The 24,340-nt window shown below is 41.4% G+C and overlaps 1 protein-coding gene across 1 annotated transcript; it reads left to right on the top strand.

Annotated features, from left to right (window-relative positions):
- The first annotated feature begins 2,850 nt into the window (after positions 1 to 2,850).
- Positions 2,851 to 9,754, top strand: LOC129024991 (diphosphoinositol polyphosphate phosphohydrolase 3-beta). The gene is made up of 2 exons (XM_054472405.2): positions 2,851 to 3,835; positions 8,016 to 9,754. Coding segments are annotated over exons 1-2 (495 nt in total). The 5' UTR covers positions 2,851 to 3,341; the 3' UTR covers positions 8,017 to 9,754.
- Positions 9,755 to 24,340: the final 14,586 nt, after the last annotated feature.

The raw sequence follows: 24,340 nt of genomic DNA, 5'->3' as shown, positions 1-24,340 counted from the left end.
GGCTCATGGTTCTGCAGGCTTTACAGGAAGCATGGTGCCAACAGCTGCTCAGCTTCTGGGGTGGCCTCAGGAAGCTTACAATGGTGGCAGAAGGCAGAGGGGAAGAAGGTGCGTCACATGGTGAAAGCATGAGCAAGACAGCGGAAGGTGCCACGCACATTTAAGTGACCAGATCTTATGAGCACTCACTATCACACAGACAGCACCAAGCCATGAGGGATCCGCCCTCATGATCCAAACATCTCCCACCAGGCCCCACTTCCACCATTGGGGATTACAATTTAACATGAGATTTGGGTGAGGACAAGTATCCAAACTATGTCAGCTGTGAAAGTTTGGGGAAAAGGTAATTAAAACATTGCCTTGCTATTGTATTAAGCCTGTTTTAAGTTGTGGATCTCCATATCCAGACTTTTCCAGTAGGGTTTCAGTCTGTGCCTCTTTCCATGTTAAAATGTCCTATTCCTCTTCCCTGCCACAAGTATGCCCCCAGAAGGGACCTATTGCAGAGGCACAGTGTGATGTAGAACTGATACTGATGGAATAGACTAGAAAATGGCACCTCTTTCTTGTGAGACAAAGGAGATAGTACCTGGCAATTGTGAAGCAGCCCTGCCCTGTGGCCAGAGCCTGGATTGGCCCCTCCCGCCCCCAGACACCACACCAGTCTGCTAGCTTTGCTAGAGTGACTCGTGATTTATTCAAATCATGTTTCAAAGCTCTGAGTAGAAGTTCAAACATTTTGTACTACCAAGTCCTAACTATTTTTTAGGATCCCTTGGTATTTTATTTGTTTTGTGGTGGTTGATAGTGCCAAGTTGGATGTCATCATTTCCCATCTTAATTCCTACATGATTATTGCTGGTATGCATGAAAGCTTCTGATATTTTAAATCATAATATTTTATTTTTCTATTTACAGGGATTTATTTTTACATTTTTTCTTAGCTGTTTCCCAAGAAGATATCCATATCATCTACAAATAATGACAACTTTGTGTTTTTACCAATATATATCAGATTTTTTTCTCTTTACAACTCATTCCACTAGAAAGAAATTGTAAGACAATATTTAATAATATTTTTGATAGTGGGCAGACTTGTCTTGCTCCTGATTGTAATGCAGTTTTCCCTAGTTGTTTAACATAATTTGCGTGTTTGTGAATTTGAGAACCCTGAGAAATATTGCCTGTTAAGTACACTTTCTTAGTTTTTTGTTTGTTTGTTTGTTTTTTGAGATGGAGTTTCGCTCTTGTTACCCAGGCTGGAGTGCAATGGCGCGATCTCGGCTCATTGCAACCTCCGCCTCCCGGGTTCAAGCGATTCTCCTGCCTCAGCCTCCCGAGTAGCTGGGATTACAGGCATGTGCCACCACGCCCGGCTAACTTTGTATTTTTAGTAGAGACGGGGTTTCTCTATGTTGGTCAGGCTGGTCTGGAACTCCCGACCTCAGGTGATCCGCCCGCCTCGGCCTCCCAAAATGTTGGGATTACGGGCGTGAGCCACGGCGCCCAGCCTCTTAGTTTGTTTTTAATCCCAAGTGTTGAATTCCTTCAAATGCTCTTCCATCGTCCATCCATCTTTAAAATATGGTCAGGAGCAGAAGTGTCTCTATCGAGGTCACTCTTTTTATGTCTCTATTTTATAATTTTGTTAATATGTGACCCGCAGCGTTTTGTTATATTACGGTCTAGGTTAGTGCAGATATTGCTTGCGCTTGGGAATAGGATCATTTTTATTTGTGATTCTGGGTATAAGTGGAGTTGAGCAGATCCTGGGAAAGTGAACTAAACTGTTATTTGAAAATTGGACTGTATGTCTTACGACTACTCTCCATATCCATATGAGTCCATTTCCCCTAGATAAAGGAATTATTTCATCCACAAACGAAGGAGGCTTTCATGATCCCCCCTTGGCTGATGCCAACAGAGCGCCAGTAAGAGAGAGACAAAGGTGCAACCAAAATCAGGAGACCTCAGAGTTCTTCTCTCTACGGCTACTATGAGATGAGGAAACACCAAGAATAAATGAGAAGAAGGAAGGCTCTAGATTGTTAAATTTTTGGCGATGGGATGCCATTTCCTGGCCAAGAGGACAGGAGGACCAGAGAGAGAGGTGAGAGAGCAGCAAGTGACCTTGCGGGAGTCTCACGCCGGGAGTCTTTTAAAAATCAAAGTGTGGAATAGGAGGGGATCTCCACGTGAATGGTTTCCCAACCCCCAAGTGGTGCTTATCAAAGAGTAAGATAGACAAGGGTGGAGTGTGTGGGGAATGAGAGAATGTCTTGGGCTTTAACGCAGGACTACTAGATGGGTGGTGCTCTGGTCTTTAAGGTGTACGTGCATCGAAGTGCAAATGGCTGCAACAAGGAGGCGAGGAGTGTACCCATGAGGAAACTGAGACACAAAGGGGTCAGGCAGGTTGTGAACAGGGGTTTAAGAAAAGCGTTAAATTACTAGCTGCGCCAAGATGCTCGGCAAGGTGGGAACCTGTTGAAGAAATAAAACTGCATCATGTGACTCAGCAAGGATGCGCGGCTATTCTGCCAAGAATCCCGTGGGTCGTTTTGACAACACCGGGGCCCAGGTCCCATGAGTAAGCCAGAATGGTTCATCCTGGGGGAGGATGATGACGAGGATGCCCTTGCCTCTGTCGTGTGTAAAACGACTGCGTGTGGGTTTCGTGCAGCGCGGTGGGGAGGGAGAGGAGAAACGTCCTGCCGCGCTACAGTCGCGTTTGGGTCAAAGGCACACGTGGAGGCAGTCGCCCAAAGTCACAGTGCGGTGAATTTCACAGTGCGCGAAGGAGGTTCCCGGCCCCCAGGGGTGCGGGGCGCCTGCGCAGTGGGCCCCAGGCGTCGCGCGCTGCGGGAGCCAGGAGACCCCCGCCCCCGCCCCCGCCCCCGCCCCTCGCCCTCCGCCGCGAACGCGCACGTGAACGGGAGCGCGGACGCGTCCGTGAATGCGCCTCACCTCGCTCAAACCCTACCCGGCGGCGGAGGGAGGGAGACGCGCTCCCGAGAAGCGGGTGGGCTCTGTGGAGAGTCGCGGGCTCGCGGGCGGCGGCACCTCCTCCACTCCGGCGGGCCCGGGTTCGGCTGGCCGCCCATCCGACTGGCCGACTGGCTGACTGACGCGCGTCGCTGCCCCCGCCTCCGCCCGCGCCCCGCCCAGCTTCATCTCTCCCTCCGCTCCCCGGGCTCGCGGGCAGACGGAGGCGCCTCTCTTTCCCCGCCCCTCGCCTCGGCCCTTTCTCTTCCTAGCACCTCGACTGCTCCCCGGCGGCGGCAGCGGCAGCGGCGGCCCACACAACAGCGAGAAGGCGAGAGGAGGCTGCCTCGAGGATGAAGTGCAAACCCAACCAGACGCGGACCTACGACCCCGAGGGGTTCAAGAAGCGGGCGGCGTGCCTGTGCTTCCGGAGCGAGCGCGAGGACGAGGTCCTGTTAGTGAGTAGCAGCCGGTACCCGGACCGCTGGATCGTGCCGGGCGGGGGCATGGAGCCCGAGGAGGAGCCGGGCGGTGCGGCGGTCCGAGAGGTGTACGAAGAGGCAGGAGTCAAGGGGAAGTTAGGCCGGCTCCTGGGCGTTTTCGAACAGAACCAGGATCGCAAGCACAGAACGTACGTGTATGTACTGACTGTCACGGAGCTGCTGGAGGATTGGGAAGATTCGGTTAGCATTGGGAGGAAGCGAGAGTGGTTCAAAGTCGAAGATGCCATCAAGGTTCTCCAGTGCCACAAGCCCGTGCACGCCGAATATCTGGAGAAACTAAAGCTGGGCGGTTCCCCAACCAATGGAAACTCCATGGCCCCATCCTCGCCAGATAGCGATCCCTAGTATGTACCACTTGCGCTCGCACGGACTTCTATTTGTCTGCCTCGCTTAAAATGCGTCCCGCCTGGAGCACCTCTCGTGCCATGTGCGGTCTCACGGGGAGGAGGGAGGCTTCTTTTGTTTCCTTGGCAGACCCTCTGAATCACGCTTGCAAACTGTCTAAGTTGCCAGGCCCTGTTTTCAAGACAGTTTGCACGTTTTTCAGATGCTTTCAAAATCGCTTCTTGGTTACACTGTAAAATGTTTCGGGGAAGCCGATGCCGCTTGGGGTTTTAGGTGCCTTAACTGTTCACCCTGCTTTTGGGAGGTGTGGGTGGGGAGTGTGTGTGGAGTGTGTGTGTCTGCCTGTGCGCCCTGTGATGTTTTTGGTTCTTTTATATTTCACACATATTCGTGGGTGAGCGTGCGTGCGCATTTTTGATACCAGCCTTGTGGTTTGTTTGGTAGTGGAGGCCTTTAAAGTCTGACCAGCTTGGTTGTGTGGCATCTTTTAGTATTTTTTTCCCCCTTTAGTTGTTTTCTCCTTCACAGCGTTCGCCCTTGTTGTCAGGGAGGCCTTCTGTGGTGGGAGTTGGTTTAAAAGATCAGTTTTGAATTTTTTTTAAAATTAGGAAATCCTACATGTTGTGCTCTTTCTGCACTCGACAGTCACTTTAGCTTCTGAAATGGGATCTCATTTGCCCCTTTCAGAAATTTCTTTTTCTATTTCTATGTGTAGATCGTTTGGTTTTCAAAAAATTTTTACAAGTGGTAATTTTTTACTGCTGACTTCAAATGGCTATTTCCCATGTAGATTAATCTTATTGAATAGATGCTGCGGGGGATCTGCTAGCCAAACACACCTTATCAGAAAAACCGTATTCACAGAATTTGATTTCCCATGCTCAACTTCCAGCTCCCATTGCCCCTTACTGGATACCATAGAAGAACCATGGTTCTCTGCATTTAAGTTCGTTTTTGAAAGTGGTCTCCCTCCCATATTTGAATGTAGTGACATTCCGCTTAAACCTTCCTGACTCCCAGTAACCACAAGAATGGAATCTTATGACGATTACATCCCAACTGAGTTAGCCCTAGTGATGTTCAGCTGATACAGAATTGTCAAACTATTAGGATTCCTGAACAATCTCTCTTAACGATAGAGAGTAATTGGTCTCACAGGACAACCTATTCTAGGTGCAGGTGACCAGCATCTACATCAAGAACTTAACGTTGCCTGTAATCCAAAAACCTCCTACTCATTATTTTGCTCTCCTGTCTTTTAATACCATAGAATAGTTCGTTTTGAAACCGTCTCTATTGGTTTTTTTTTTTTTTTTTTTGCTGCCCCCTTGTGTTCTTTTTGTATTTTACCCTTCAAAACACTGAAATATTTTTCTCTATTTGGAGTACATTGTAATTTCACAAATAATATTTTTTATGCTGCTAAACAGTGGGTGCCGTTGCACTTTCTAAAGAAATATGGTGCCACTGTTTTGAAAAGAAATATTACAACAACACATTTAAGTATAGGCAAACAAAGTACAAATCTGTTTCTCAAAACATTTTCTTCTCTAATGCTATCAAAGGAAAGAGTAAACTAGAAATGTGGCTTTTTAAAACTTACAACAGTTTTATTATCTGAATTACATGGTCTGATCAAATTCAGAGTGTTTTTCTATTTTTCTCAACAAAGTGATACATGTTGAATATATATATTTGAACCACATATTTTTAAAAATATTTTTTAACTTTTAATTCCAGGGGTACAAGTGCAGATTTGTTCCGCAGGTAAACTTGTGTCATGGTTATTTGTTGTACAGATTATTTCTTCATCATGAAGCACATATTTTAAATTCCAAACAAATTGACTTTAATTATTCAGTCTAAAATAGATCTTAAGATTTTCCTCAATAACCTAGTTATTCCAGAAGGTTCTTGTTTCTACATTAATATTGACCTAGGAGATATACTAGATTGTATTTTATGGATATTTTTGTAGATGAAATGTGTTCCACATGAAACAGTGTCACGATTACTTTGGAGACTTAACTCGTACTTGCTATCATTAGAAGTAATTATGCATCATCTTATTTGGTTCTTAAGTTATGTATCTAACAAAGTAAAAAATAATGTACAGTATTCATAGTAACCCACTCTTAAGAACTGTTAGCTTATAAAGATGTTGTGGTTTTTCCTTTTCTTTTTTTTTTCCCAGAAACACTTAGAATATGTAGTGTTACTTTTCAAGGCGTACTGTTAAATTAAGTAGTTTTTGTAAAATATTCTCTGGAACTTAGTCTCATCAGAATAGTTAAGAGCGCCAAGGAGATTCTTTTTTTCTCTTCAAAACTAAGTCAGGAGTTTCAAGTTAAAAGCATTAGTACAGAAAATGTTTTGAAAAACTGAGATTTGTACTTTGTTTACCTATACTTAAATGTGTTATAAGATTTTGTTTTCGGAACAGTGGCACCACATTTCTTTAGAACAGAAGTGGTATATAGAAAATTTCTACCACTTCAGTGCTCCAAAATTTGATGTACAGTTGAGATTTTTTTCCTTCTAAGAGTATTAGAGTTCCCTTGTACATTATTTCTTTTGTGATAGCAGAAAAATGTACACCTAAATTTTACAGCCCTGTCTTGATAAAGGAAAAAGAGTACACAGACAATTGAGGTTTGCAGACATGAATCAGATTTATTTTCTGCATGTTTTATAAATAGCTTACATTTTCAGCTGGTCAAGTGTTTTATTCTTGTGAATATATAAAGAGGAAACATTAATATAGATGCATATACTGGAAATGTAATTGGTGCTGTGTCTATAATATATACAGTTTTTCTCAAGAAGTATATGTGTATGTGTGTTTAGATACAAAATCTGTTGACTACACTTTAAAGAAACTAAAGGGAAGAAATTCGAAAATAATTTAGTTGCTTTATTTGCATAGATTCATTTGCAACAATTGATGTAAAGGTTTTAAATTCTTTCTGTGATTTCATTTCAGAAGGTTAGTATAAGAATGCCAATTTGTTTACAGTTAGAAAATGTATATTTGCCTGGCAGAGCTTTCACCTCTAGAATTGCCTTGTGGGGGAGCCACCAGGTACTCTCAGAAAGACTTTAAACAATATTTTCCTGGTAGTGGTCTCTTGATAAGATAGCTATTAATACTAATGGTATTTAGCAGATTTTAAATATGTTTGGGCAAACGGCACTATAAGAAGTGGAAGTTACTATGCTGACTGTGCTAAAACATAACACTTTTATAAGAATAAGAGAGCATGGGCTGGGCATGGTGGTTCACACCTGTAATCCCAGTACTTTGGGAGGTCGAGGTGGGCAGATCACTTGAGGTCAGGAGTTGGAGACCAGCCTGGCCAATATGGCGAAACCCCAACTCTACTTCTAATTATTAATGAAGTAAAACTACAAAAATCAGCCAGGCATGGTGGCACGTGCCTGTAATACCTTCTACTTGGGAGGTTGAAGCAGGAGAATCTCGTGAAACCAGGAGGTAGAGGTTGCGGTGTGCCAAGATCACTCCAGCCTGGGCGACAGAATGAGACTATGTCTCAAAAAAAAAAAAAAGAGTGAGCGCATGATGTGATAGAAACTACATTGTGGGTTTGAAGTCAGACAGATCTAGTTCCAGTTCTTCCTCACTGAAACTTAAGCCAAGTTATCTATCTGACGCTCAGTTTAAAAAAAAAATCTGTTGTTGGAGATAGTAAAAATAGATACTTTATAAACATCTCCAATGAGAAGCCTTTCCTGACCACCTGGGTAAGAAACCCTCTTCTGTGTCATGGTTCGCAGAGTTTATTGTACTTAATCTATTTTCTTGGCTATGTGGTCACTGGACTGAAAACTCTTTCGTGGGTGGGAACCAGCCTGAATTATTTCCATGAGTCTAGAGTCTATAACATGGAATTTAGGATATTTTGTGTCTTAAATGGTCACTTCTCTTTTACAAAACTTCTGATATCGCTGCTTTCCTGACTTTTTTGCATCATGGTATACATTGGCTTATAACCCCCTCAGTTGCTGATCCAGACTCATTGCATCTGCATTAGATAATTCTGTGGAAGTGAAGTGCTTGATGCAAAGTGATTGATGTACATAATAAGCTCTTGGTACATTTGTCAGTTGGAGGAATTATTAACATAAGCCTACTAATTGTATGTGGGTTTGTTTTTCCAGATGAACAGCAAAGATGTTCAGGATTTTGCTGAAAGAAACATTGATGTGAACCCAGTGATCAATGGAATTGTCAAGTACAGGTGAGCACTTCTGTGTTCCCAAGAAGACAGCTCATCTGGTTTCTTCCTGCATCTTGGGACACTCCTTTCCTGTCTATACCACTGACTCTTGCTCTGGTTGTTGTACTATTATACGTGAACAGACTCTTAATTCAGCACCTATAGCCTTTTGTTGTGCTTTTTTGATGTGTCTGCCTTCATTAGACTATGATGTCTTTGAGAACAAAGACTATTTTTCCTTACTCTTTGCATATCCTGCATCTGAGACACTACTTGAAATATGGTTGGCATCACTGAAGGTTCTTTGATTCAATTAATATTTTGTAATCACCGTGTGGCAAAACATTCCCCTTCCAATCTGGTGCTAGTAGAGTGTATGCTATCTAGGCACCATGTGTGTGGCTTTTGTGTATCAGGTGTTTCAGAAATATTTCAAGGCAGTTGTAAGATGTTTGAGGACAAGAATTATTACTCCTATTTCTATGTCATACCACACAGTAGCTGCACAGTTTTAAGATTATGCCATCGCCTAGGGTAATGTTTTGTAGAATCAGTCCTTCGTGTAACAACTCTAGTGTTTTTGTACTGTTGATGATTTGCTTAAATTTTATTCAAAAACTATCACTTGCTATAAAGGTAATTGTAAAAATAAATACAGTGGACGCAAAATAATGTTGTGAGTTTTTATAAAAGTAAATTTTAAAATGATATATAAGACTTTTTTTGCAATGCCTGCCCTAACCACTTCTTACATGTCATCTTAACATCTCTTTGAGGAAACACCGTTTCCTCATTTTACAGATTTAACATACTGTATTATTTGATGCCAGAGCCAACAGGCTATATCATAGGCAGTTTCCAAAGTTAATTATGCCATTTAGTTTGTCTAGATTTCTTTTGCGTCTCTCACTGTTGCATTTGGCTGTAGTTTTCATTCCTTTTCCAGTACATACAGCTAGCTCCTCATCCTACCTGGTTTCTGCATATGAGAATGCAGAGGGCTGAGAGAGGGCAAAATTGTTGTCACTTAGAAAAGGCATTTAGGAAAGAGGCTGCTGTTAGAGGGGAACACAAAGTGAAGGATTTTTTAAAAAAGAGGACTTGGATCAGCTGCCTCCAGAACAACTTTAAGAAAATAACAAAGATGTTTAGAAGAAATCTTACGGAGTTTGCCATGGGATGTGTGATATCAGCAGTCTTCAGCTCCTTACAAATTACCAAAAGTGGTTCTAATATGCTAGTTTGTTTGATTTTTTTTTTCTTTTACATTATAAAGCAATTGCATCGATAAAAGCTTGGACTCCATTTTAGTGTGACACTCTTCCTCATGATACCAGTGAAATGTATTGTGTCCCCAGTTGTTACATAATTTGAAATAAAAATATAACTTGTTGATTTATTGTTTTTTTAAGATGTGATATGGTACTGTGGTTATGTTGTTTTAAAAAATTACTATCTTTGAGAGAAGTATACTGAAAAATGTACAGGTGAAATGATATGCTACTGGTATTTGTTTCAAAATCATCTGAGTGTGGGGTAATTGAGTACATAGATGAAACAAGATTGGCCATAAATTGGTAATTGCTGAAGCTGTGTGATGGATGTTTGAGAGTTCATTATACTATTCTCTATACTTTTGTATATGTTTGAAATTTTCCATAATAAAAATTGAAAAAAGTATTCTTCAGAGTTTACTTGTAGGCCCCGTCTCTCCTAGACTTAAGTGCAGAAGGCTGATCAGAAGATAGATCCACAGCCCCGAAAGCTTGATTCCTCCTCTCTGAAAACCTAGCTTTTGTTCTTGAGCTAAACTTGTTTGCAGACTGCTCTTCATTAGTGTGAATTTTTCCTTGCAAAGCCCCCAGTTCTACATGCCAAAGGACTTTATCCCCTTCAGTATGTCACACATTACCAGAAAACTTTAAACCCTAGTGGTGGATATAAGTTTAGGTTCCAGTTGGGACACTCATTCTACTATTTACCTTTTTAAAAAAGGGCACTGAATTTTTTTTTTCTGACTACAAAATTAATTCATCTTAATTTCAGAAAATTTTTAAAATTCCAAAATAATAAATAAAAAGTGAATAAGATCTAGTATTTGATAGCACAACAGGGTGACTATGGTCAATAATTTAATTGTACATTAAAAAATGACTAAAAGTATAATTGGATTGCATGTAACACAGGATAAATGCTTGCGGTGATGGATGCACCTTTTATCCTGATGTGATTATTACGCATTGTATGCCTTCATCAAAATATCCCATATACCCCATACATATATATACCTACTATGTACTCAAAAAAATTAAAAATAAAAATTTAAATAATTACATGTAAAAAAATCACACGATTCCTCTACACAGATAACCAAGTTTAAATATATATAATTTCCAGTCTATTTACAAATATATATAATTCAAACAAGGATAGCACAGGTGTGCCTCATCCAGAATATTTCCAAATAATCCATGATCTTTTTATTGTTGAGTATACGCCATATAGGCATCTCGCTATTCCTTAGAATTTTTTAGGCTAATGCGCAGGGCCATAATGGAATTTGTACTGCTTCTGCCTTGCATAAGTATAAAAAGCATAGCAGAAAACTTGGGTCTGAAATCTAGACCAAGCTCTAGTCACCAAGACCTAGTGCAGGGTGGAATAGGCCTGTTTTGTGTTTGCTTTTGTTTCCTAATTCCCACATAGACTTTTTACTTACCAAGCACTGAGGCTGGGGACAAGCCATCAATTCAGAGGGGGTGCTCTTGTAATAAATCATACAATTGCAGTGTACTGGCTAAAAGTAGGCCTGTTATTAGTTTACCTGTTTTCCAGAAAATCGTCTTTGTCTTCTCTGGCTTCTCAGCAAGCCACCATATCACTGCCTCTCTGCAGGCTCTGACCCTCATGAAGTTGCTGCTCCTCTGGGCACAGTGGTATCCAAGTGGTAAATAACTCTGGACTCAAAAGGGAATCCTGCTCTCCCTCTTCTACCTTCTTACCCCATAATGTGCCCACACCCTTCCCTAATTTCCTACAGCACCATCAGAGACTAGGCCGTGACTTTTAATGAGATTTTACTGAAGATTACCAGATAATGTGAGGCAAATGTAATACAAAAAATACAATTTACAACTACTGCACAGTGTATACTTGAAGGGTCAGACACTTTGTAGGTTTTGTTGCTAGACTAGTACTCTGACCCAGGCTGACTCCAAATGGCCTAGAGAAATCCCTCCGTCCTCCAACCCCTACCACTACCAAAAACTGAGAGTCTGCAATTTCAAATTATGGACACTGATATTCCCATACCTGAGGAGAGGGGAAAGCTGTTCCCTCAACTCAGTCCCCAAATAGCACTTGAGGTGTCTCAAATTTCTATTCCCAGAATTAAGGCTATAAACCTGAAATCAATGAAATGAATCAAAGGAGTGGAATGTGGTGGGTTGGGAATGGAGATTCAGTTTTATCTTGCTCAAAAGCTCATGTTCTTTAGATGAAGATGATGACAGTATCTCATAATGTCCTCCTTTATACTGGATGGTAAACATGGAGAACCAAAAAGCCCATCCATGGTCCAAGAAGATCCATTAACACTGACTTGTGTAAGTCTTCACAGCAATGTGAAGAAGCAGGCCAGGACCTCTGGGAGTTTAGACTTTGGGGCTAGTGCTGAGGGGATAGAGGGCTCAGGGCAGAGTTGGTAACAACTATTTTTCTTTTATCTACTCACTCAAACTTAGACCTCATTTCTTGGGTGTTAAGACATATGTAAGTAGACTGCAAAGTCATTCTTAGCAGATGGTTCCAGTGGTGGCATGACGCACCCTAGTGGACATTTAAGGAGTTAGCTCAGTCCTAATGTATTTTTAAAGAAAAATTTATTACACTATTTTCACATAAATTATTTGAGCTCAAAGTCTGATGGGGCAGGGGAGGTTCTGTTAGCTCCATTTCAGATGAGAAAATTGAGTCTCAGCAAGGTTAGGTAAAATGATATAGGTTATGCTTCCAATACAGAACAAAGCTGGGATTAGATAACCAGGTACGCAGAATGCTGTTGCCATTCTGCCATAAAAAATGGCTGCTCTTGGGCGGGCGCGGTCACTCACGCCTGTAATCCCAGCACTTTGGGAGGCCGAGGCGGACGGATCACGAGGTCACGAGATCGAGACCATCCTGGCTAACACGGTGAAACCCCGTCTCTACTAAAAATAGGAAAAATTAGCCGGGCGTGGTGGCAGGCGCCTGTAGTCCCAGCTACTGGGGAGGCTGAGGCAGGAGAATGGCGTGAACCCGGGAGGCGGAGCTTGCAGTGAGCCAAGGCACTCCAGCCTGGGCGACAGATCGAGACTGTCTCAAAAAAAAAAAAAAAAAAAAAAAGCCTGCTCTTGCCACAAAAACAAAAAAGAAAGCGTAACTCTGTGAGATGATGTATATGTTGATTTGCTTCATTATAGTAGCTGTTTCACTATCTATATGTATCCCATAACATGTATACTTTAAATACACACAAAATCTATTTTTAAAAGTTTACTATTACATTTGATTTAGAGCAAGGAAACCTTTCCCAGAAACACTTGCTGTCCAAGACTATTTACATTGACCTTTTTCTAATTCTGAATTAAATCTTAGTACTCAATATATGAAGAAGGGGCCTTCATCATGTTTCAGTCAGTAAAATTTTGAGTTCTTTAAGCTGTATTTTTCCATCTAGCTTTAACCTGGTAGATAAATAGTCAAGTATTTGCATTGATCTAGTGCCTCCATCCTTACAACTGTGCTTTAGCTGTGATAAAGCTATTCAGAACTTTAGGCCAAGAATTCTGCTACCTCAGGGTACGTGGGTTGAGGAAATCAGAAATAACTCCTGTCTTTATGGAACTCTCAGTGTATTGAGGAGACAGATTATACATTCCAACAAAATGTACTAAGTATTTTTTATGATAGTGGGGATTCAGTCGGCTCTGCTAGCTCATAGTACAGGGAACTAATCTATATGAGGCAAGGGAGAAGAGAAAAAGTTTCTTGGAGGAAATGCCATGTAATTTGACATCTGAAGGATAAATAAGATTTAGCCAGTAAAAGTAGTGAAAGGGTATTCCACAGAGAAGGAAGAATAAATGTGAGGTTCTGGAAGACAGATAAAATATGGTGCTTCGGGGAACAAGAACTTGTTCATTATCTCTAGAATGTAGTGTAAGGGTATAAAAGAAAAGAAAGGATCTTCTGGAGATGAAACTGATGGGGTAAGAAAAATCCAGATTATAGAGAGTCTGATGTGACTTGTTCAGGGATTTGAGGAAAGGAGACATTACCTCAATCCGAAGAGTAGAAAATTGTTTGCTAAGGGGCTAAGAAGAGGCTGTGGTAATAGTCTGGGTGAGAAATGATGGTGACCTGAACTAGGATATTGACTATGTTGAAAGAAGTAGATACATTCAAGAAATATGTGAGCCAGGCACAGTGGCTCATGCCTGTAATCCCAACAATTTGGGAGGCTGAGGCAGGAGGATTGCTTAAGCCCAGGAGTTTGAGGCTGCAGTAAGCTATGATTGTGTCACTGCACTCTAGTTTTGGTGACCAAGCAAGGCTTTGTCTCAAAAAAAAAAAGACGTAAATATGTGGCATTTAAAGGAATATAAGTTGATTAATTGGATGTTGGAGTTGAGAAAGAGGTGTGGATATCATGGATATATTTTTAGAATATTTGGCTGGAGCAGCTTAGTTGATGGTGTGCCATTCCCTTAGATGGAACCTAATAGAGGAAAAATATAAAAGCGCCTACTTTCTGCTCCAAAAGTGAAGCAGTACTTTTAAGTCAGGAATCCTGTACTTCTTCCTCCTATGCAGGCCTGAGAAGAATGTGAGGTTAATTTTATAAATGTGAATTTCTGGTACCCAAGGGGCATTAACTTGGAGATGTTCAAAAGGCCGGAGATACCCTGATGTGCAGCCTAGGAAACAAGAATGAGCCGGAGATGTGGATTTTGGAGTCATCAGTGCATGGGCAGTAGGTGAAGAGGATATAAACGAGATCATCCAGTAGAGGGTGTAGAGAGAGGACAGTGAAGATCTCTTTGAGTAGTATCAACATTTAAGGACTTCCAGATGGTTATGTAACTGAGTATTTCATATTTCTAAGAAAAAGAGAATGAGTTATTATTTTTTATTTTGGTTACTCCTTTTCTATTTTTTCCTTTTCTCCCTGTTCCCCACTTCCTGCTTAGCTCTTTAGAAATTCAATTATAACCTTTTACCTCCACTTCACCAGACACTTCCTACAAGGCAATTTCATCTAACTATGTGCTTAGAAGCTCCAGTGTGGAACTCTTTCCCACAAGGAGACTGCCACAAGGACAACAGTCAATTTACAACCCAAAGTAAGCCTGCTACAAAACTCTCCCGCCTGGAGAGCTTCAACCACCTTTACAACCTAGTTCTGTCCACGAAGAAGCCAACTCGACTGCCTGGTAGATGAAGCAACAAAATGAGCACACAGACACCCACCTGTTTGCTTCCTCCCCTGCATGCCATTTATTCTAGGCCCCCTTTTAAAAGCATGCACTTTCTGCTCCAAAAGTGAAGCGGTGCTTTTAAGGAAGGAAGTCTGTACTTCTTCCCCTAAGCTAGGTTTTGAATAAAAGGTCACTTTCTTTATACCAGACCTCGCTCTTGTTAATTGGACTGTGCAAGTGGCAAGCAACTGAACCTGCTTGAACCTGCATTTTGGTTACAGTTTTGGTGGCCCATATGGGGAAGTTCTGTGTGCCCTAGGCGATCCAAGCCTGTCAGCCTGGTTTCACCACTGGGTCAGGCGTGGGGTTGCCTGCGAGTGCCAGCTGCTCTTGGCTAGCAGACCCGTGACAGGACCATTAGGGAACTTCCCAGCAGCTGCCAGAAAGGCTTTTGTTCTTGGTGAACCTCCCTTTCACCTCCCAGCATGATGTCTGCTGCTTTCAATGCTTCACGGGTACAAAGAAGGTGACCTCTGAAGAAGCCAGCAAACTCTGGAATTGAGTGAGTGAGTTAGAGTACACTTGACCACCTTCTTGCCTCTCTTGGGGTGCTGCGGGGCCCTGCTTTATTTAGACTTGGCTGATGATAGTGACACCATTTCATCATTTTATACATTTACATTTGTTTGTATGTGCAGCACCAAAGGACCATTTGCTGGGCTTGGACTCAGCTGCCTGTGGAGCCATTTGGAAGTGGGGTGGGGATTCAGGACCTCACCCAATCCCTTGATTGGTGATTCATTCTGAAGCATGCTGTTTGTTTCCATGTGTAAATGTATGACTTTGTGTATGGGCCCTGATCCCTTTACTCTCTACCTCCAATTTCACCCTTCTGACTATCTCGGAGAGCCTCCCACTTGGGGTACTGAGGCTGTCTTTAATGGAAGATAAATGAGAATGGTGGGGGTAGTGACCCTGCACTGTGTGATGGCTGGAAGGCTCCCAAGTTTCCTTTCAGTCACTTTACCTCCTTTCTTTCTCATTCCCCACTCGTAAAACCTTCTTCCCCTCCTTTCTTTCTCATGCCTCACTTGTAAAACCTGGCTTCTGCGTGGAGGCCTGCCAGGCTATATCTTTCTCTTCTTTTCTGCCTGCTTTAAATCTGCTGTTACTAAGCTGCTGGTACTGAGATAGGACTCATTATTTGTGGGCTAACTAGAACGTAAACATTGGAAACTCACTTGAAACTGAAGGGGAAAAGGGTAAAATGTTTCTTTTAAAAAAAAAGCCACCACAGAGAGTGCTTTACCAAAATTTAAGTTCACAGTTTTTACTGGATTATGTATTGGGGCAAACAAAGTTTAGCCATGTAAACAAGTTCCAATTTCATGAAAGAATAGCTTAGCAGTGTGAATTTCACCATAAAGTGGTGAGTTTGTATATTTTTTTTGACAGAGACTAATTTTAGTTCAGTGATAACTTCTAAGTCTGAGTTATTGACGAAATGCCCATTTGTTTAAGGTTCTTAAACACCTAATGTTTACAGGCTTTAAAATGGTTAACAGGGAAATAACTTTAAATAATGACCACCTTTGTGTAATATCTCAGTTTTCAGAAGTAATCTAAATAAACTGTTAGAAATGGGAAAATTGGGTACATATAAATGACATAAAATCTTGTAAGTAGACTTTTATATACTTTAAAATCTTACAATTGTTTTGGATGCTTATTGGATGTCTGGGTCATTTCAAATTAAAAAGGGGTTGTTGTATGGGAAACATGTTCCAAAAATTGTGGAATGTTCTCATCTATAAACTGCTAATATCTGATATACAGTTCAGGACTTCTTGCTTCCTAGGTTTATATAAAATGTACCAAAGAACATGGGCTCTTATTGTGTTCAGAATTGGTTCCTTCCAGTGGGTTCTTGGTCTCGCTAACTTCAAGAATGAAGCTGTGGACCCTCGCGGTGAGTGTTACAGTTCTTAAAGATAGTGTGTCCGGAGTTTGTTCCTTCCAATGCCCAGACTTCAGGGTTGATTCCCTCCTCAAGCAGGGGACAACAAATGGGTAACTTGTTCCCCATATTCATGTAGATAGTAGCTCCAGCTTTGGCTAATGTATCCCTCCCTAATAAGGGTGTGGGACATCCAGGCATAACAAGAAAGGCATGTGAAAAGAGCAAAGTCTCCCAATTACAACTGAGGAGGTGGGAGAAATACCTGGTTACAGGCTGTCCCGGGATTCCTTGGGTGGTAACGGACCTTAGGGACAGTTGTCCAGGACAGGAGATTAACACTGAGAAAGCCGCACCAGTGTCCAGGAGGAAGTCAATTTCCTGGCCCTCAATGGTTATATGTACCCGGGGCTCAGTGAGAGCGATGACATGAGCTGAGCTGGCGCTTACCCTGGGCACCTTCAGTCCTGTTGTTGGATCATCTGGTTGGGGGCTTCTGTCCCAGAGAACCTTTGTCCTCTGGGGCAGTGTGCCTTCCAGTGATTGCCTCAGCATAGTGGACATGGGTGAGGGGGCAGCTTGTTTCTCATAGGACAATCTTTTTTAAAGTGTCCTTGTAAACTACACTGATAACAAGCCCTATCGGGTGATTGGCCTGCTTCATTTTCTGTCCTCTCTGAACCACCAAGGTTTGTTTGTCTGAGGGCCGTGACTAAGGCTGCGGCCTTTCTCTGATCTCTCTTTTCCTTTTGGGCCTGTTCCTCTTGGTCCCTATTATAGAACACCGAGGTTGCCAGGTTTAATAATGCCTCCACATTTTGTTCAGGGCCCAGGGCTCGCTTTTGGAGATTTCTCCTGATATCCACGGCTGACTGGGTAATAAACTTATCCTTTAGGAACAATTGACCCTGAAGTGAGTTGGGTGACAGAGGAGTATATTTTCTTAAGGCCTCCAGTAGCCACTTGAGGAAGGCAGAGGATTTTCTTCCTTTCCCTGAGTTATGGTGGACATCATTGAATAATTCTTGGGCTTTTTCCTAATTCTCCTTAGTCCTTCTAGAACACAAGTCAGCAGATGTTTATCACCCCAGTCCCCATGATCTGAGTCGAGGTCCCAGTGGGGATCCATACTGGGGACGGCTTGCTGACTGGTAGGCAATTTGTCCCTTTCTTCGGCTGTCATTCTATCATTTACTTGACTAAGATACCAGGTATCTCCAAACTCCCGGGCTGCAGCTAAAGCCGCATTCTTTTCATTAAAGGCCAGGTTTTGATCTAACAATAGTATGACATCTCTCCAAGTGAGATCAAAGGTTTGCCCTAGACCCTGTAGGACATCTGTATACCTATCAGGATCATCTGAAAGCTTCCCCAGGTCTGCCTTGATCTGCTTTAAATCAGAGAGGGACAAGGGCACATGTACCCGGGTTGGGCCAAATTCCCCTCCCCCTACAGCTTGAAGGGGACATAACCAATAGCCTATGGGTGTTTGTGGTCCTTTGGAGATTTCTTTGCTTCTTTCCTTCTGGGCAGGGGAGATTAGAGGAGGCTTATCATTAATAGGAAGGGGAGCTACAGGGAGGCTAGGATATGGAGGTAAGCTGAGAGGTCCTCCTGTGGGATGTAAATTGCAAGCTTTGCATAGTTGTGCATTCTCCTTCAATGAAAAGAAAGCTTGGACATAAGGTATTTCACTCCATTTGCCTTCCCTCTTACAGAAAAGGTCAAGCTGCAGGATAGTGTTATAATTTGTACTTCCCTCAGGTGGCCATTTTTCCCCATGAGAGAGAGAATATTGGGACCAGGCCATAGTGCAGAAAAAAATGAGCTGCCTCTTTTTCAGGGTTTGTGGGTCAAATTGGTCCCAATGGCTTAGGATGCATTTCAAGGGTGAGCCTGTTGATGCCTGAGTGTTTCCCATCTGAAAGACAAAACCACCTGCAGTTTTGGTTTATTTGTTTCTCCCCCTGCTCAAGAACCCACAACGGTTCCTGGACACTGCTGATGGGAATAGTTGTGCTCACCGACGCAGCAGCAGAAACACCTCTTTCCCAAGAACCCACAATGGTCCCTGGACTCTGCTGATCGGAATAGTTGTGCTCACTGATGCAGCAGCAGAAACACTAGTTTTCCTCTTAGACCACAAGGAGGACCAAGGAAGGTCAGATTTAGTGGCCTTACCGATGCATTCTCGAAAACCTGCACCCTTGCCTGTCCTGCTAGACCACAAAGAGGACCGAGAAATATCAGATTTAGTGGCCCTTACTGACGCATTCTCGAAAACCTGTTAGAGTCCTAAGCATTCTCCTGTTAGTATTGGGACTTTACCCCTGTCCTATAAAGATGTTATGCCCCAAAAATGAAGTGGAGGGCCATACCCTGAGGGATGGGAGGGATCTCCAGAGTTGAAAGAGGACAAAGACTTGCATCAGCCTTTGTCCTCATTTATATAAATAGGAAGGATACAATTTCTGAGGCTCCCCATATCTTAGCTTCAGGAATAGCTTTTGTTAGGCCTGCTAGTCTGAGGAGGGATCCTAAAATTCCAGATAAGATAGTTCCCCGCCCCAACGGGGCTTTGGGCAAAAATTATGTCTTTCTAATTGGTGAGCCCAGGTGCCTAAAGAAGGTAACAGAGTCCTGGAGTTTATACTAGAAATCATTCTTACAGGAGAAACTAGAAAAGCACCAGAGACAGGGAGTGGTTTTTAGAAGTGGGACTAGCCTCGGAGAAGAGAGATGAGAGGAAGTTTGTTTGACAAGCATTAGGACCCAGGAGGCAAGGGTCAGAATAGATAGGATAGATGGGCGAGTCTCGCTTGGGTGACATGACTTTGAGAGTTCTGCTCATGGCCACAGGGTCAACCAACTTGTTGTTGGGACCCTGGAGCTGAATGGCTTTCCTCTCTGTCGACCCTCGGCTCAGCCCGGAAGTACAGGAAAAGTGGAAGCTGGTTCCAGGCAAACCAACGCTCCCAACTCCGAAAAGTCGGGGGTTATTAGAGAGCCCTTTCCCAGAAAGCGTGACACCTGTGTCTTTAGTCCGGCAGCCGCGCTAGTTGCTTTTAACTGGCTGACAGTTGCCTGGTCTTTAGCCCCCAAATTCTAAGGTAAAATAGGACAGAATAGCAAGTGAAAGGGGTCCGATGGTACTCACTGCTTGGTGATAGTCAATAGTCCCATCTGGGTCGCCAAAATGTGTCTGGAATTGGTTTCTTCTGGTGGGTTCTTGGTCTCGCTGACTTCAAGAATGAAGCCGCAGACCCTCGCGGTGAGTGTTACAGTTCTTAAAGATGGTGTGTCTGGAGTTTGTTCCTTCTGATGTTCAGATGTGTCCGGAGTTTCTTCCTTCTGGTGGGTTCGTAGTCTTGCTGACTTCAGGAGTGAGGCCGCACACCTTTGCAGTGAGTGTTACAGCTCTTAAAGGTGGCACATCCGGAATTGTTTGTTCCTCCTGGTGGATTTGTGGTCTCGCTGGCTTCAGGAGTGTAGCTGCAGAACTTTGTGGTGAGTGTGACAGCTCATAAAGGTAGTGCAGACCCAAAGAGTGAGCAGCAGCAAGATATATTGTGAAGAGCGAAAGAACAAAGCTTCCACAGCATGGAAGGGGACCCGAGCAGGTTGCCGCTGCTGGCGCGGGTGGCCAGCTTTTATTCTCTTATTTGGCCTTGCCCACATCCTGCTGATTGGTCCATTTTACAGAGCGCTGATTTGTCCATTTTACAGAGTGCTGATTGGTCCGTTTTTACAGAGTGCTGATTGGTGCGTTTACAAACCTTTAGCTAGACACAGAGCACTGATTGGTGCATTTTTACAGAGTACTGATTGGTGCATTTACAAACCTTTAGACACAGAGTGCTGATTGGTGCATTTTTACAGAGTGCTGATTGGTGCATTTACAAACCTTAAGCTAGACACAGAGCGCTGATTGGTGCATTTCTACAGAGTGCTGACTGGTGCGTTTACAAACCTTTAGCTAGATACAGAGTGCTGATTGGTGTGTTTTTACAGAGTGCTGATTGGTGTGTTTACAAACCTTTAGCTAGACAGAAAAGTTCTCCAAGTCCCCACTGGACCCAGGAAGTCCAGCTGGCTTCACCTCTCATTATTGAGAAAAATAATTTTGACTAATTCGAAAGTTATCTAAAAGTTAATTCAAATTATGGAGTTGAAAAGATTATACATGTAACTTTCTGTATTGCTTTTTAAATCCTTGTGCTGTTAAGACAGAGCTTTGACTCTTGGGTCTAAAAAGGGTACATGATAATGTCATGTCTAGCCTTAATTCTTGTGAGAAATTAAAATCCTTTGCAAGCTCAAAAATGACTGCTCTAGGTCCTTCTGGAAAGGTCAGTGGCATGTGGCCCATCCCATAGCTCAGCAGGCTTTGCCTTTCACAATGACAGCCTAGGTGCTTAGGGAATAGGTCCATTCTGATTTGTTATTTGTGTGACTTTTGGCCATTTATTGATTCTTTTCCCCTTATGGACAGCTTCTGATTTCCTGTCTTGAAATTTTCCTTTCCCTGAGCTTTTGAAAATCACTTGCCATCTTTTCGAAAATGCCCCATGCACCTAGGGTTAGTTAAGTCATACCGTTGGTTAAGGCTTATTGATTTCATGAAGGAGGTTACCTTTATTTAAAAAAAATTAAAAGTCAGAAATATTGGCCCTTTGTCCTAGCTGAAATCTGGTAATAAAAGATTTAAATATATATATATATTTTTTGAGAGCTTTGTAGTTAGAAATTAACTTAAAGGTGATATTTGGGTTTTATGTGTACCTATATTGTTTTAAAACCCCTGCTTGCCCTCTAAAATCTTCTCAGTCAATGGAATTCTGTCTGATTCTCAATTTACTCCTGTCCAATCCTTCTTCCTCTTGTATCAATATTTTATCTCCCTACCAGATCTGCTCTGTCTGTGTATGTATATGTGTTGTATGTGTAATGCTTATATAAAAGAGCTCTAATTAATTGGCTTAAAAAGTGCTTAAATCAAATATTTTTCTAGAAAAATAAAAACTGTAATGCCTTTTAGTTCACAAGACTGTAGTAATCTTTGGTAAATAAACCTAGTTTTAAAGGTTATTGATAAAAGAAAACTGTCTTCAACGTTTAGACATTTGGTCTAAATTAGGCAGGTCAGATACTGTTTTCTAGATGCTTTAAGGTCATAAGCTGCTTCTATGACTTAATAATGACTTAACTTCTCTGTTTACAGCCAATTAGATTCTCTAGTTAAGGCCTGGGGACATAGAGTTAGCCAGTTTCCCTGGCTAGGCTGGGAAGAGTCAGACATTGTCTGCAGCTCTGTCTTTGTCCTGGGCTCCATAATCTGATTGATACATGGTTAAAATTGCTTACTTACTGGGTTTTTCACCAAAAATAAAAGTTGCTGAGAGTTAACATTGTAACAAGTAACTGAGACTACTGAAGAAACAGCTTTACATGCAAGGTGTATAAGGAAGGTAGAATGTATTTTTAGTAAAAGGTTATAAGAAGGCATGTAATTATGGTTTTTGTTAAAGGAAATGTAATTTTGTCTAGTTCAGAGGTTTTTAAGGATTGTCCTAAGCTAAAAGAATAATAGGACAAAACTGAGAGCTTAAGCAAGTTGTAAAAGATTTGTGAGAGATTGATCTTGTAAAGGAAGTTCTGTGGGTATGAGCAAGTTGGCTAAAATTTGAAGGAGGCTATTTAGTTTTTCCAAAAATTAAACATTTAAAAAAAAGCACACTGATGCAGGGCCAGAATCTGGGCTCATGTATTGGAATTACAAGGTCTTCTTAGAGTATTGATCTGCTCTTTAACAGAAAATTGTAAAGTGTTATGAAAGGCTTATGGAAATTTTACATTATGGTCAAACTAATTAAGATTGGACAGATTTGTTTGTAAGGTTTTATTAAGAATTGGGTTTAACATTAATAGCACACTAAATGCAAAGGTGAAATTTGGCTTTCTCTTTTGAACAATATTTTCATGTGATATTAAAAGATAATGAAAGATTTTTGTTTGCCTTTTGAATAATGATAGAAAAAAGAAGGGAGAGAAAAGAGATTCAGTTGTCCTCATGCTGTGTTTTTGGGTTTTGTTGGGAAAGCTGAGTCTGCCCTCTATCAATGAGTAAAGATTTTAGCCTTTAAAAAACTTTTGAGTTATCTTGGTTAAATAAATAGCTTATAGTGACCTGGGAATCTATTTTGTAATATCAGGTGTTTAAAGCTTTGATATTAGATAAACTTTCCAAAGTCAAGTTCTAAATTAAGCTTTTTTTTTGACCTGGTTAACTCTTTTATTAGGTCCCCTGAAGTCCAAAAGAGATATATTTGGCTTACTTGGTATACTAAAGCTATACAGGAAGCACTGTTACATATAAAATGGTGTTTAACTTTCTTTCTTTGGGTTATATTCATGTAAATATGTTATTGGTATGTTTTCCAGAATTGTATAAGATCCCCATAATTCTGATATATCTCAATGTATGTTATCAGTAATAATTAAGATTGCTATGTTAAATTATTGTATGCCACAGAGATGACCAGATTTCCTTGTCAATTGTGTCTTTATCTGTGAGTGTTCTGAGACTTTTGTCATCCATAATTGTTATTTTATTTTGATTCTCTTCAAAGGCCATTTTATAATCAGCTGTAGGATTCTGACAGGTATTCTTGAATGCAGGTTTCTAATAACTTTGGAGATTGTGACACTCGAATGGACAAAAAAAACTTCCAAGACTCCCATAGGGAGCTAATATGTTCTTGAATATTGAGCAGAACAGGAGTTAATTGCATAGACTGAACTAATGGAAGACTAATCTTTTTATGACTTTTTGTTTGAAGCATTGCTAATTCTTTTGTTTCTCAGAGTCCAGAAACCCATTTTTCTTTTGAGCTATTTACAGCTTTTAACAATTGGGTAAAGTACACTTGTGTGAGAAAAATTTGGAGCATATTTCTCTCTACCTGATTTCCCCAGAACTTGAAAACTATTTGTAAGTATACTTAGTTTATAGCAGTATAGTTATTTACATAAACTCAATAAGATTCTGTTACCTTTTGTAACAGGACTCCACTGGACACACTGGTTATTTTACTAAGGTTTTAACTGGATTGCCATACTTTCAGATATGAACAAATGGCTTTAACAAATCAAAGTTGACTTATAGAGTGAATTAAAGCCCCTTGGGAAAAACTGGCCTGATACCTTGTCCTTGCAGTTCTTGTACAGGGTTTCCTGACTTGTGCTAAGTAAAGAAGATCACTTTTTGACAGGCTCAGAAGCCCCAGGTTATCTTGGGACTTCAAAAGGAAAGGAATTCACTCAATCCATGCAGGTATTTGCAGGCACCAATAAATCTGTGGCTGGGCTCGAGGCTTTAAAAGGTTTAATCTAAGATTTCATATAAATAAAAATTCCAGCAAAGCCAAGTTGCAAAGGAACTTACGTGGCAAATAATTATTCTTGCTGTACTTGATGCAAATAATTAGGACTAGCAAAATAAGACTAAACCTTATTTCCAAATAAATTTATCCTACTATGATTTGTCTTTAGTAAAAATGGGGACTGGAGAGAGAAAAATTATGTTTCAGAAAAAACTATAGTACACCTGTGTTAGATTCTAGTCTTGTCCATTGTTTTTGAGTTTTTATTATTTTCTGCAATTTGGAATAAATTCTGAATTCTTTCTGGGCTACAAGTCCCTAAACAAACACTTTGAATTTTTTCTTCCATTTTCCTGATCTGAACTCAATGAAATTGCTACTACATTGTTCCTTGTAATACAGGCAAGAAAAACATGTCAGGCTGCCACAACTTTCCTCCTCTGTAACTAAAGATGCTGTGAGTCTAACA

This window comes from Pongo pygmaeus, chromosome X, assembly GCF_028885625.2.
Source record: "Pongo pygmaeus isolate AG05252 chromosome X, NHGRI_mPonPyg2-v2.0_pri, whole genome shotgun sequence".
Taxonomy (NCBI): Eukaryota; Metazoa; Chordata; class Mammalia; order Primates; family Hominidae; genus Pongo; species Pongo pygmaeus.
This window is presented reverse-complemented; position numbering and strand designations above follow the sequence as displayed.

Bases quoted from the DNA above. Each gene is read 5' to 3' on its own strand.
- LOC129024991 (XM_054472405.2), top strand. From the start codon at position 3,342: ATGAAGTGCAAACCCAACCAGACGCGGACCTACGACCCCGAGGGGTTC.